The 15,483-nt window shown below is 34.5% G+C and overlaps 1 protein-coding gene and 1 non-coding gene across 2 annotated transcripts; both read right to left on the reverse strand.

Moving 5' to 3' along the window:
- Positions 1 to 10,166: 10,166 nt before the first annotated feature.
- On the reverse strand, positions 10,167 to 10,238 carry TRNAH-GUG (transfer RNA histidin (anticodon GUG)). The gene has a single exon. It is a non-coding gene; the product is annotated as a tRNA-His (tRNA).
- Positions 10,239 to 13,411: 3,173 nt separating this feature from the next.
- Positions 13,412 to 14,938, reverse strand: LOC145602850 (S-adenosylmethionine decarboxylase proenzyme). Its single transcript, XM_081659005.1, has one exon. It carries the CDS (start codon positions 14,766 to 14,768, stop codon positions 13,632 to 13,634), a length of 1,137 nt encoding a protein of 378 aa, XP_081515131.1. The 5' UTR covers positions 14,769 to 14,938; the 3' UTR covers positions 13,412 to 13,631.
- Positions 14,939 to 15,483: the final 545 nt, after the last annotated feature.

Below are 15,483 nucleotides of genomic sequence, written 5' to 3' on the forward strand. Positions count from 1 at the left end.
AATCTTGAAATAATAAATCACTCTTTTCTTTATTCAAAAAAAATAAAAGGCAATTTTGTTATAAAAAAAACCTTTTAAATGCATCATTTTGCGAAAAAAAAACCTTTTAAAAGCTTTATTGTAAAAGAAAATCCAAACTTAAAATTTTTTTGTTTAAAACAACCTAGTAACACTAATCCACATAATTAATATATATTTTCTTCTAATCACCCTATAACTCTTACTTAACTATTTAATAATTAAATTAATTTATAAATTTATAAATAAAATAGAAAACCACCACCCCTCAACCAGGCAGCCACCCTTTCCTCCTCCCCTTGCGGCAGCCCCCACCCCGGCGACCCAACTCCACCGCTGGCCGATCCTCCGCCCTTTCCCCTTTCCCCCGTTGCAACCCTGCCCCTCCCTAAACCCTGGCAGCAGTCACCAATCGCCATAATCGTTGCCGCATAACCCAATTCCATGTCTTCTCCGCCGCAATCACCGCCACAAACAAAGTAGAAAATTGCCGAGGTGTGAAGGAGTTATGTCTTCGTCGTGTGCAATTACTAGATATATATAATTGGATCAAATTATGGAGATAATTAAGTCCGGACATTTGGGTCGTCGTTTTGCCATAGCTAGAGGTACTTACGATCTTTGGACTAGTAAAATAGGCCAAAGCCCAATTGGACGGATCCTATAAGGTCACACAAAGGGGCTAGATCGAGCATTAGAGGACGAGGCCCATCATGGGCCTCATCACTCTAGGTGGCCGACCATGTAGGGGCTTTAAGAGGCTATTGGGCTTCGTGCCCTAGTCTAATTATAATGAGATTATAAATAGACTAGGTGCCTAGGTTTGCAAGTATAAAATTTACTGATCTTTTGATCAAACCCGAATTAGCAAACACGAAACCCAACCCCTCTCATATTCCTCTCTCACGGCTCTCTCCTCCTCCCCGACGCACGGTGGTGTCTCGTGGTGGTGGTGGTTCGTGCGGTGGTCGGTTGTCCAAAAAGGTGGTGATCGCGATTTTCCTCAATCACTCGACCAATCTAGTATTGGTGGACGGCTCGTTCGAATCTCGTGGACTAAGTAGAGGAGCAACACTTGGGGCTCTATTCTCTCCCTGATTTGCCTGTCGAATAGCTTCGTGGAATTCACGCTTCAAAGGTATGATTATGTGTCTTGTGTGTTATGCATGCGATCCTGGATTAGGTACTTTATTGAATATGATTCATATTATTTCCGCTGCGTAGTACCTATAAACTCCTACAGTGTTCTTATGCACTTATCTTCTCTCTCCTCGAGGTATGTTCTTAGTCTTCTTACCCTTGAGTCCTTGACTATTTTAAAAATTTTGTGGCTCTTGATAACAGAGATGGTGGTTTTCGTGGTCGAGGTGGTGCATAATTGAAGGATTGGGGTTTAGGGGTCTTGGAAGAAACTCAAGAAAGGGTTAGGAAAGGGGAGAATGAAGGGTTTGTGGAAGTAGCCACCATTGTTGAAGGCATTGAATGAAGGTTGAGGAGAGAGAAAAATAGAGATTTAAGAAGAAGAAAGGGGGCTGCTGCCATGGTTTAGGAGGTGGTCGCCGGGGGTAAGGGCTGCTGCCAGGGGAGGGGAAAGGGTGGGTGGTGGTTTTCCATTTTTTTTAATTTATATATTAATTTAATTATTGAATAGTTAATCAAGAGTTATAGAGTCATTAGAAGGAATTACATATGTTAATTAAGTGAATTAGTACTAGGTTGTTTTAAACAAAAAAATTAACTTCAGGTTTTCTTTTACAATAAAGCTTTTAAAAGGTTTTTTTCGCAAAATGACACATTTTAAAGGATTTTTTTAGCAAATTTGCCAAAATAAAAATAAAATAAATCACTATTTTCTTAAATAAAACTACAGTATGCATAGAGAATAAGAAACTAAAGATATTCGTCAATAGTTTGGCCTGTTATTTATGTCGGCTCGGAAAAGAATTGGGTTTGAACGCTAATGGTAAAAAGGATTTTAGATTATACAAATGTACAAATCGATTCAATACAAATCAATTAGCAATTTTGATACTTTTTCCATCCCCAATTGATTGTCACTTATGCCATTTTTGGTGACCCAAAATATTTGTCACATTTCATATTTTTCAAAATTATTAGGATTTTTTCACATTTGCCACCACCTAAAACACCTCACTTCAGATTCGCTACCTACCGTTTTAAATTTTTTTTTTTTACTTTGCTACCACCCTAAACAGAGTTTGTTAGAAATTACTACCCATGCCTACACCATTACAATTTCCGTCAGCATGCCCCAAACCACCGTCCAGCCACCCCACTACCACCCCCTCCCCTCAACTGCCACCCCTCTTCCCCCCCTGCCGGCGGCCGACGCCCAAAATAACGGCCGACGCCGGCGACCCCACCCCCCTCCCTTTCCCCCACCCACGAAGCTAACCCCCCTCCTTTTCTCCCACCACGAACCCAACCCCCACCTCCCTTTCCCCCACCCACCGAAGCCAACCCCCACTGAATTCAGCCCCCCTCCCCGTTCCTTCCACCGGAATTGACCCCCTCCCCTTCTTCTACCCTTTTCGACCACCCCTAACCCTAAACCACCACCCAAAAATCACCATGAGCGAAACCCTAAAATTCGTTAATAGTGGTTTCGGGCTGGTGGTTTAGGGTTAGGAGTGTCGGTTTTTGGGTGGGGGGAGAGGAGGGATGTCGCTTCCGATGGGGTAAATGGGGAGGGGGTTGATTTCGATGAGGATTGGCTTCGTGGGTGGAGGGTTTGGCTTCGTGGGTGGTGGGGCTGGCTTCTTGGGTGAGGGAAAGGGAGGGGGGTTGGCTTCGTGGGTGGGGAAAAGGGAGGGGGGTGAGGTCGCCGGCGCCGGCCGAATCTTTTGGCGCTGGTCGCCGGCAAGGGGGAGGGGTGGCAGTTGAGGGGAGGTGGTGGCAGTGGGGTGGCTGGGGTTTTTTTCATTTTTTTTTTAATTTTTTCCTTTTTTTTAATATATTTTTTAAAAAAATAAACTTAACGGAAATCCTAACGGATTCTGTTAAGTGGTAATGATTTCTAACAAACTCGGTTTAGGGTGGTAGCAAAGTAAAAAAAAAAAAATTAAAACGGTAGCGAATCTGAAGCAAGGCTTTTAAGGTGGTAGCAAATGTGAAAAAATCCTAATTATTAAGATATATAAAAAGACTTTTATACCCTCATTTTTTGTCATTATTAAGTTCTCTTCATAAGTTATGTTTACCCTTTTCCATTAGTTTAATATGAACTTTTTTTTTTTGGGTAGTGGTGCTGGTGTGGCCGGTGGTGTGTGTGTGTGTTGTGTGTTCGTGTGGTGGGTGGCGCTTGGTTTGTGGTAGCTGTAGGCTTAGGCGGGTTTAAGGTTAGGGTGATGATGGTTTAGATGTGGGCATAGGTTAGTTTGGGGAGAGTAGATTACCTTGATTTCGCCGGCGACGAGAAGAAATTGGGGAAGGAGGAGGAGAGAGCATGGCGTGAAGGAGTTGGGTGTTGATTTCCGGTTCGGGGTTAGGGTCGGGGCAGCAAGATAGGGAAAAGGGAGGGAGATGAGCTTCGTAGGTGGGGGAATTGAAAGGGAGTAGGTGTGGTCGTCGGCCGCCGGCAAGGGGAAGGGGGAGGGTGGCTAACCGGAGGGGTTGGGCTATTTTAAGGGTGGCTTGTTTTTTTTGTTATTTTTTTAATTTTTAATTTTTATTTTATTATTAATTAAAAAAAAATTAACTCAACGGAACTCTAACTGACTCCGTTAAGTGGTAGCAATTTTTAACAAAATTGGTTTTGTATGGTAGTAAATAAAATAAAAAAAAATTCCGGTAGCAAAAGTGAAATGCATGTGTTTCGCTGGTAGCAAAAGCGAAAATTTCCTTAATATTTTACACTCTTGAATCTCTCAATTTCTCTTTTTCATGCACTTTTAATTACTTTTTTTAATTGAAAATGGCTCTTTCCTATATACTTTTAATATTTTATTGGTTGGGAATTTCACGTTTTCATATACTTTCTTTACTTCACATTTTCCACCTTAATTCCCGTGATGTTCCTTTGAAAGTGAAAAACAAATGGGGACGAATGGAGTAATAAATTAAAACCTCTATTGGTGTACAGTTGCGCCCATAAAACAAACTCAAATGTCAATGGAAGTGTTATCTCACATTAAACGAGTGTAAAGTGAGGACGAGTGTTGAGATGCGTATCCCACATTAAGAAATGAGAAAGTTGTGTCCACTTTATAAGGCATGGGGCTACTCCCCTCATTATCATACATATGATTTTGAGGTGGAACTTCCTTAAAATAAAGTGGGCAATTGTAACAGGTGTGATCAAGGCCCATTTACACATGTACTTTTAGCGGTTTTGCTTAGGAGTTGGGAGGCTAGAGTTAAGTCAAATCGATATCAACCCGCTAATACCGGTAAAGGTTTAATTAATAACCCACTAAAATTGTTAATGATGAATATGTTACTTAACTATAAATCACAAAAGTTAGTCGGATTGGAGTATGTAGATAATTTTTAAAAGTTAAAGCCAGATAAACCAAAATGAAAGAAATACATATCATTAATGCTACCAATAAAAATATGTCGTATATGAGTATAAAACTAAATTTTTTTGTTTTTTTTAAACAAACTCAAATGTTATCATGTAAAAAAGTGCTATTATTAATACTTTTATATCTTTTCATAATATTAACTTTATACTACCTCCATTTTTAAAAGTTCGACTCACTTACTATTCATGTAGTCAAAATAAAATAACTTTGACCACATTTTATGATCTATTATACAATCAAAATAAATTAACAAGTTTGATCTTATTAGATCCCCTTATGTTAAAATTTTCAAATATCAACTTTATAAAAAATTCATTTATACATAGCCAAAGTCATTAATGGTCAAAGATTGGAGACAGTACAAATGCAAAGTGAGTCAAACTTTCAGAAACGAAGGGAGTACATCTTATTAATGTATAAGTATATATAATAACTAGTTTTGTGCCCGTGCGATGCTCGGGTTGTTTATTGAATTTTAAGATAAATTTTTAATCTATATGTCAAATATTAAAACATATCATTGATACAAAATTAGTTAGGAATTGATGTGTTTTGTGACGATTTAAACTATGTAGTAGGCATATAATGACTAATAATAATAATATTGGTGAAAAACATTTCTTGACCCATAACCTGAAATAATGACCCTGTCTGAAATGACTCGTGACCCGACCCAATTGACAGGTCTATACACAGTTTTAAAATTATATTAGATTGTGAAGTATATTATTTGAATTGATTAGAATATATAATAAATAATGGATGTGGTACATTTTGAACTAATTCCTTCGCTCCAAAAAAATATTATGGTACAAAAAAAAAATTTATATGATAATTTATGAGGGTTATAATCTAATTATTTTTTGAATAAAATTATAATTCAATTTGTACATATGAAATATTGGTACTAATTGAAAATAAACTCTAAATTAACAATTATATCCTAAAATTCTGTCCAAATTTAATTGAAAATAGAATTCTAAACTAACTTTTTTATGTCCTCAAAAAGAAAAAAAAAACTAACTTTTTTATCCTACAAATTGGATTCTATATAACTCTATCTTATGTGGCACGACCCTTGGCGAAAAGTTGGAACAGCAAGTGTCGCTAACTCGTCGCTTGGCTAAAAGTTTAGCTTTATATATTAGTTTTTTTTTTTTTTTTTTTTTTTTTTTTTTTTTTTTTACAAGAAGAGAAAGGATTTCATTAATGAAAGATAGCCAAACGGCACTTACAAACAATTCCGAGGAAATCTAAAATTCCAATACAAATACAATTCACCTTAGAACTAGTTACATTGCAGATTTGATCAACGATCGCCTTTATAAAAATCTTCATCTGAAGTCAATACAATCTGTGAGGTAGCACTAATTCGGCTTGAGATCCACATATGAATAGCTGTTTGGGTGAAAAAACTCATATGGCCTTCTAGACACTTTTGGAGATTGTGAAACCCTAAATCTTCAAACTTTGACAGACGAACAAACAAATAAATTAAACCTAATAGTAGATCAAACTCCATCATAAAGATGTGATCTTTTATTGAAAACAAATAAAAAAGTTTTTTTGGGGCTTACCACCGGTAAAAATACCGATGGAAGCCCCTACAAAAATTTACAATTGAGATCAGAAGAAAAGAGATGGAAGAGAAAGAGAGAGAAGGAGAAGATTGAAGGAAAACCTTCAAAAAAAGAAGAAAAATCTAGCAATGGAGGCTAGAAAAACCCTCCCAAGGGAGAAACCCTAGAGGGAACCAAAAAAACCCTCCCAAGGAGAAAACCTAGAGGGAACCCACGCCTATAGCTTTATATATTAGTTATTATATGATATGATGATTAAACTCATGCAATGAAATATAACACTAATTTTATTGTGTCGATCATTCTGAGATGAAGTGAGTACTCGGAGAGAATTTTTTTTTTTAATTTTTAATTTCAAAGTATTTTAATACGGAGTATTGTATGATTAATTTTCATTAATTTTTTTTTTTCAAAAAATTGCATAATTAATGGGCCCAAGATATGCAAAGTAATAAAATAAGAAAAGTAGTGGGAGGCTGGGAGCAGGTAAGAGTGATGGGCCAAACCTTCAAATGAATGGAATTGGACGATAAGATTTTTCATTAAGCAATATTAGAAGTTTATGTTGGGGTTGAGAGTTGAGACAGGACCTTTAATAATTAAAGTACAACCTTACTTAACCAAAACCATTATTATTATTAGTACCACAGGCTTTAATCATATGTATTAAAGTTGTATGCACTCCACGTGCACCAATGTATCATGGTTATGGTTCATGGACCATTACAGTATAATTTTTTTTGACCAAATAGTTAAGTTTGTGATTTATTTTTTATTTTTTGGCTAATAAAGAGTTTATGATGATCTGTGAAATCTCTTAAAATTGAATAAAGTCTTTTATAAAATAATAATAATAATAATAATAATAATAATAATAATAATAATTACACTTGTTAAAATACTTGTAAAAATAAATTACAGAAGACAAAAGTTTATCACAAACTTTTAAAAAAATCGGGTGTACAATAATTTTTGTACATCCATTATAAAGATCTCTCATAGTGATCAAAAGTTACCCTTAAAATGAATACAAGTTACTCAAATATGTATTAAAGTAACCCAATTAAAATAAAAATATTATACGCTTTATTGGTAAAGAATCACATTTTAAATGACTAAAATTCAATTCTTAGTGATTGAAAGTAATTTTATTATCCTTATAAAACTTTTCTTGTTCTATTTATATTAAAAAAATCATTTTATGTTCAAAGTTACCCAAAAAAGGGTAAAAAGTTACCCTAAATTGGCTTAAAGTTATCCTTATACTGCTCGATGTACACTAAGATTAATGTAAACTAGATGTATACAAAAGTTTTTGAAAGTTTATCTATGTTAACACAAATTTAAGAACTATAATTATCAAAAGACTAAAGTTTCTTAATTTATCTTACGGTATTTTACCTGTCAAAAAGAAAAGTTCATCTTATTGTAAGAAAAATAAGTAATTTTTTGTATAAGTTAATAATACGACTCCGACTCCACGATTATAATAAAGAACTCAATTTCAATTTACAATATAAAATAAGCTGGAATTAATTCAAGTGAAATCTCAGTCTACCACTTGAACCAACCAATACTTAGTAAAAGTATAAAATAATTTTATTTAATTATTTTTATAATTTAAAATCTCATTCTTCCTAAAAATCCAAATTAACAAAGAGCCAGCAAGAAATTCATCAAACTGGGCCCACTTTGTATCTTTCTTCTTCCCTCAAATTTCCTTTGTTATGATCTTCCCTAACTTTTTAAAACACAATATTTCATATCAATATATCGTTTCACTTTTATGACGATAACAATTAACAAATAGCCACTTTTTAATGTTTTATTAGTGTCTCTTGAAAGGACTAGTTTGGAGCCAAAACTAGTCAAACAATTGGTTTGACCAAAACATGGTTGATTTTTCAACTTCCAATTGAGTGAGAAATTATTGCCACTCCACTTGCAATTGTATCTCAGGGAAAAGTAACCATCTTTGAAGCAAAACCTTACAAGTTGTTACAAGTGATGATGGGCGTACTTCTCCTTAACATTTAATTGTCACTTCAATAGATAAAGATGTAGTAAGGACGTAAGGTATCCAATCCAACCAATTTTGATGATGTTTCGGGTGTGAAACAATTTACCTTTCAAAAGGTTGATTTTTGTTTGATATAAGGTGGCTAAATGCTAATTAACTCATATATAGAATTAGAACTCACGCACAAAGATACATAAGTTGGCCTCAAAAAGGTATTTGAAGAAACTCACTTCGTTTTTTAAGGGGCTTGCTAGAAGCAATAGCGCATTCAATCTAAGCTTCTTAGTACACAAGTATAGTTTTTTTTTTTTTTTTTTTTTTGGGTGGAAAATGCACAAGTATGATGTTATTTTTTAAAAAACAATACTAGTAGTATAGTACTATAGTGTAAAATGATGTACCTCCTATGTTTTATATTTTGATTTTCCTCTTCAGAGTGCTATTTACACTCTCCTTTTGGACCGAAAATATCCCATATAAGGATTGCATCCGCATATGGGGCTTTTCATGTCATTGCTGGGCCGGCCCAAACAAAGTGTAAATCTTTTTGGGCATCCAAACAGATGACAAGGATCTCAATTTCTTTTTTTTCTGGAAAATAAAAAATAAATAAAAAATTAAAAAAAAACCCTCATATAACGTTTACAATAATTTAGATCTGTAACAAATTGAAACTTAGAAAACTTGTAACATGGACTGATGGACATAGACAAAAAAGCAAAGAGGTTTGATATGCAAATCAAAAACATAATTATGAAAGCCTAAACGTTTATTTTATACGGTAATTTCTAGTTCTATATGTTAAGATATGGCATAAACTTGTCCACTTACATTAAAAAGAAAATGTTTAGGCTTGTTTATATTTAATGAACTACATATTGATAAGCATAAAGCATCATCATATTATATAATTAAGGGTTTATTCACATTTAATAAATTGAAATAATTGAAGTTGAACTTAACTGAAATTAAGTTGAACTGAACGTACCCTAACCCTAGCTTACTTGAAAGATTTGCAGAGCTAGTAATATGGATTATTTATATACTAGTACTTACAAATTTACAATAGACGTTAAAGATAAGCTTAGACTTAGTCAAGTATTAGACTTGGACATCTACAATCAAGCTAATTAGTGAATAGTAACACGTAAGAATGTGATAAGATTAGGCTAAAAGGCATTATATCTCGCTTGTCATAGAATAAATCATGAGTATTTTGATAAGATACAACCCAGCTAGTTAACCTCATCCCGTGTATATCCATACTTCATAGGCCATCAAATCATAATGTTATCTTATTTGTACCCTTTATATTACGAGTATTATAATTCGTGTATATATAAAACAATTCAAGACTTTTTAGATAGCATACACGAAGTATTGTATATGTTAAATTGTATTCATTGACTTCAACTTTAGAGTATATATATGTAAATATGTTGTATATATATATATACGACGCGATCTTTCTTGTCTATATGTGTTGCTTTCTAAGCATATAGATCATATTCATTGACAGTTAGGCACCATGTCAATTGATTATCATACTCTTACTTAAATAACAATTTTTTTAAAATCAAACTATTCTTAGAATAAAGGAAAAATGATTAAATCATTCTATACGAAATTCTTAAACAAAGATATCAAAGCTAATGCACTTATTCTACATTATCATTATATGATTCCCCTATTGTAAGCAAACAAACATTCATTTAATAACATTGACGACTTCTTTAAAAAAGAAGGAAGCTCGAATATTAGATCATTGAAGTCGAATTAGGCATAACATGATAATAATTTCACTATGTTTATGTATAAAAAATGATTTTTTATCCCATACATAGTCATATTAATTGAATGTTTTTCTCATTTTCTTTTGACATGTTTGCCTAATTAAGTTATTTTTTTTTGTTAAATTTTTTTTTTTTTAAAAAAAAGCCTCTAAAAATTGCCAAAAAATAAAAAACTCTAAATATTGCCAAAAAAAAAATTAAAATAAAGTGTGGCTGCTGGGATTCGAGCCCAGGTCTCCACGGCCACAACGTGGAATTCTAACCACTAAACTACAGCCACATTTTTGATATTTTATTGATGTTAAGTTAGATATAGTTATATTACACTTTGTATCTTGCAACTCACACGCCATTGTTGACTGAGTTAAGGTATATGCCAATAAGATGCTGCAAATTGCGCAAATTGCGCCAATTGCGTAGATTTTTAATAGACAGATTCTCTATTACCTTAACTAGATTGTCTTTGACAAGTACTAAACCTTTTGTCTGTCTTGTAACTCTTAATTGAGGTAACTCAATTTGGAATGGCTTTTGACCCATTATGATTCTCTTTGAAATTGAAATTCAAATTTCGAGAAATTAATTTTTATGAGTAAGAGGTTGCATTTGTTTTTTTTTTTTTTTTTTTTTGATGTTTAGAGAGCCACAAGAGCGGGGTGAGAATCGATACCAAGATCTTCTGGAATCGGGAAGGGAAGCTCTAATCACTTGAGCTATCCCTCATTCTCAAGAGGTTGCATTTGTACATTAAGTAAGATTAATTTTTTAAGGGTATGCCGTAATTGATTTTTTAAAAGAGAATAATCTTGCTAGTAAAATATCGATGACTTTTGTTTTACATTAGAATAACTTTAGTCATCTTTAAAATAATTTTATTAGGAGTTTAAAATATTTATTGGTCATCCACCTTTTTTTTTGAAATTAAATGGCTACCCAACTAACCTTAATTTAGTAGTTTGCATAACTTATAAAGATCACTTTACAAGTCAAGAAATTAAAATGTTGGCTACACGCCTACACTAGTTTACTTATTCAAAACACAAAAGATGAGAACATTTGTGCCTTAATAAAAATCATTTGTATTGTTTGGATATACAGAGATCCAAATTGCTTCTTTATGCTCATATTAGTACATGTATATTGAATATGTTATTGGGTTAAGCTATTAATCTCAAGTAAATACAGTATCAATCAATATGGTGCACACAAATTTAATATTGATATTAGATACTGGAATTTGTTGTACAAACAATTTCAAAAAAGTTGAGATATTCCACCAAACAAACAAACAAAAAAAAGAGTTGAATAAGATTTAAATCATCCAAATTAGACAAATTTGTACCAGTCATATTTATTTGTTTAAAATACAAAATCTATCTTCTGCCCGTGACAAAATAAATAAATCAATTTTGATTCTCATTTGTTAACCCAATTAGTTTAAGACAAAAAACGTGCTCGAGTATATTTTCGCAACTAAGGGCCTTAATCATAGGTAAAGGCAGCAACCATGATTACATTTAAAAGCATGTTAGAATATGTTTTCAAATCTTTGAACCTTAATCAAAGGGAAAACACACTTTGGAGTTTTAAAAGTGTTTTTAATTCTTTAAACCTTAATTCTTCAGAAAATGCTGATGATTTTGAGCAAGTACAAAAGGGTGATTTGAGTATTGTTTCAAACTTATAATTGCAAAATCGCAAAAGATGAATAAAAATCCGCCCAAAATAATGAAATTCAGTTTTGCTGTTTTGCATCCATAATATACGGAGTAAAACAGGCATTCATGTTTTGATGAGAAAAAGATAAAGGGAGGCTTAACACATGAAATGATTCAAAATCATTGCTTTTATGCTCACTAGCTCCAAATTATGGTGTCACAATTGGCACGACAAAAGTGCTCATCTTTCTCAACGGTACCAATATATACATTGTAATTATTGTAATTAAAAATTGTAACAAAGTAGAAATAATGAATACCAAATTACTAGTGTTGTCAAATTTCAAACCGAAACCGTTTAACTGCCCGAAACCGACCGACCCAAATGAAAACCGAACCGATTAAAAACCGATTTTTTTGAAACCGAAAACCGACCCGAACCGTATTTTAGTAAACCCGAAACCGAATCGACCCGAATAATGTTAAACCGTATAAGGACCGAACCCGTTAACAAACCGAACTGAAAGAAAACCGAACCGAAAAAGAACCGAACTGTATCTAACCCGAAACCGGTTCCAACCCGAAACCGTTTAAACTGGCAAAAAAACCGCTTACACCGAACCGTTAGCAAACTGCTACTCGTTTGCACCGAACCATTTAAAAACCAAACTGTTTGTAAACCAAACTGGTTATAAACCGAACCGTTTATGAACCAAACCGCTTCTAAATCGAACCGTTTACAACCTTTTGTATATAATTAAATGGATTTTTTTTTTTTGACGGGAATATAATTAAATGGATTAAATATTAGAAATCTTAGAATATTTTTTTTTTAAAATAGCAAGGCAAATCATTCATTAATGATAATCAGTGTTCACAAACAAGAGCAAAACAAGCAGGCTCAGGCCCTGCCTCAAACTATTAGCAACACTACTGCCTCTAGTCATGTATATAAATGATTAAATAAGAAGTATATAATAACCTAATTGTAAACACACAGTAATACATTAATACACTAACTCTTATAATCTACTTCGTAATAAACTAGTAAGATCAGTATGACTAAACTTGAAACAGAACATAATATGTATTTATAAAATCAATGAGAATTTGTTTATAATATGATGCCTAAGTAGTAAATATGAAATGATTCGCGACTTTATATAAAACTTGTGAACGAAAAAGGTTAGCAAGTACTATCAAATTTCAAACCAAAACCATTTAACTGCCCGAATCCAAACAACTCGATAAACATTTTATTTTTTGAAACCGAAAACCGACCCGGACCGTAATTTAGTAAACTTGAAATGGAACCGATATGAATAACGTTAAAGTGGTTAAACCATCGAAGAACCGAACCAGTTATAAACTAAACCGAAAAGAACCGAACCAGTTATAAACTGAACCGAAAAAGGACTGAACCAGTTATAAACTGAACTAAAAAAGAACCGAACTGTTTCTAACCCGAAACCGTTTCCAACCGAAACTGTTTGAACCGGGATAAAAACCGTTTACACCGCACCGTTAACAAACTGCAACCCGTCTGCACCGAACCGTTTACTACCCGGACTGTTTACAACCCGAACCGAATTAAAACCGCTTAAGAATAAACCCAAACCGAATCAAACCGATAACTATTTAAACCGAACCAAAACCAACCCGTGAGACAATTAAACCGATTCCAAACCGACCCGATTGAATACCGAACCGATTTCAAACCGAACCGAAACCGAACTGTCAAACCGTTTTGACAGTGCTACAAATTACTAACTACGGATCTAAAAGACCATAATAATAATACTAATAGCAATAGTAATCATATAAAAGTCGAATGATATAATCCGAGTACACTTTTAAATGATGTTATGTTCCATAATTGGAACCACATAGAGAAAAACATCCGAAAAGATAACAATGGTGAAGAAAAACACGACTACAGAATAACAGCCATCAGGATGAAGACCTGAATCTTATTGAATAAAAAAGATAACCACAAATACGAAATTGAAAAGGTACTAATAATCCTTTTCTTCTTCAATTATCTCCTCTTTCCAGCAGCATTTCAGAGCTGGCTTTGGCTTAGGGGCAAATCGAGTTGCCTTGCAGAACTTCTGGTAGAATACAGAAGAGTCGCCAAATCCGAGCTCCTCAATGCCTCCCTCTTCACGACTGTAACCGTTCACGTTAACGAAACAGTTGTGCTCCATAGAGTTAGCAGCAATCTCAGCATGAATAGCAATGCTAAACTCGCTTGGTTCAAAGCAAGCAAGTACCCTCTCCACCAGCTGGTTCAGATCAATCTTCTTCAAGTCATAACCAACAGCTTCAAAGCTGGCGTAACTGAAACCATCTTCAGGGGTAATGTGAATGGTGGAGATAGCAGATCCTTCAATAGCATTCATAGAGTAACCACAGGGTTCGAAATCAAAGTCACATATCTTTGAGTCTGGAAGAATTTTGCGAATTCCAGAGCTCTCTGTCATCACAGCAGCATTCGGCGATTGAGATTTGAAGAAGACAGAAGCCCTCTCCTTGTTAAGTCCGGTCATGCACATCTCAAGAGTATAGACAGGGGCATCAAAGCTGATCGTTTCAGCTGATGCAGAGTAAACATGCCATTTCTGGGGCTTTGTAGGATCCCCCATAACAAATGCCTTGCTGCCGGCCGCAAGCTTACCAAAGTAACCATCAAGAACAGCCACTTCCTCAGAGAAGCTCCGGTGAGGGTAAGATTGGGCACCCGGAAAAATAAAACTGCCACGGGTGTAACGAACAGATTTCACGTCAAGGGAAAGGCTTTCAGCCAACTTCAAAATAGGTGGGATTGCACGGAGCAGCTTAGTAGTCCCACAAGTCTTAATGATGATCTTGTATGCGTACACAAAGAGGCTAGACTCTGAAAGAACGTAAGAGTCTACATCGTCATTTGCAAGTGAATCAACAATGGTGCACTCAGCAGGGCCAAGAATCTCATCCAGCTGTGCTTTAGTCAAAGCACGGAGACCCTTCCCTTCAGGATCGACAAAGATACTGGGCTCAAAGAATGAAATCTCGAGCCTCTTCTCGAACCCTTCGAAACCAATAGCAGAAATTGCCATCTCGTTGTTGTTAGTGTTGTTGTTGTTGTTGTCTCCAGCCATGGGAACCGTCATGACTGCTTATACTAGAAGAACGCCTTACAGTCGCAAAGAGGAAGTCGAAGTACACAGGAAAGAGGAAAACAGAAGAAGAAGAAAGGGACTTGAAATCAAAAACAGCAATAACTAAAAAAAAAAAATGACCACGTCTAGCGGTCGAGCGGAGCACTAGTTAGGGAATATCAGGATGGTTTGCGAGCGCACTGCAAAACAGAAACAGAAAAAACCCGTAAGTAAATCGCAGCAATTTCATATAATCCATTGAATACACAATTGAAAGAAAACACAAGGAGCTTACGTTTGAGTAAGCAGCTGATCTGAATTTCTTGATTCCTCCCTTTGGTCGAACGTCTTCAATGCTGTAGGCGAGTGGTGCGGCGTATAACAATGATTTACTACTACTACTACTACTAGAATCGTCTTTACCACCTTTAGATTCCATTAGAACATTCACTCTTCACTGAAAAAAACAACACAGAAATGAAAGGTTAGCATATAATCAGACTAAAATATCAAAATTTACATAAAGACAGATATAAAATCTGATATATACAAGCAAACATCAATCGCAGCACCAGATTGTAATGAATTTGAGATATTTTCAGAGATTAATTTGCAAAAACTATTTTTATTTATTTTTATTCATGCAAATTGGGGAGATTGAATTGCAAATTCATAAATATTATTCATGCAAATTAGAGAAATAAATTTCAAAATTCATATATGTTGA

This window comes from Chenopodium album, chromosome 21, assembly GCF_948465745.1.
Source record: "Chenopodium album chromosome 21, dcCheAlbu1.1, whole genome shotgun sequence".
NCBI classification, from domain to species: domain Eukaryota; kingdom Viridiplantae; phylum Streptophyta; class Magnoliopsida; order Caryophyllales; family Amaranthaceae; genus Chenopodium; species Chenopodium album.

Bases quoted from the DNA above. Each gene is read 5' to 3' on its own strand.
- LOC145602850 (XM_081659005.1), bottom strand. From the start codon at position 14,768: ATGACGGTTCCCATGGCTGGAGACAACAACAACAACAACACTAACAAC.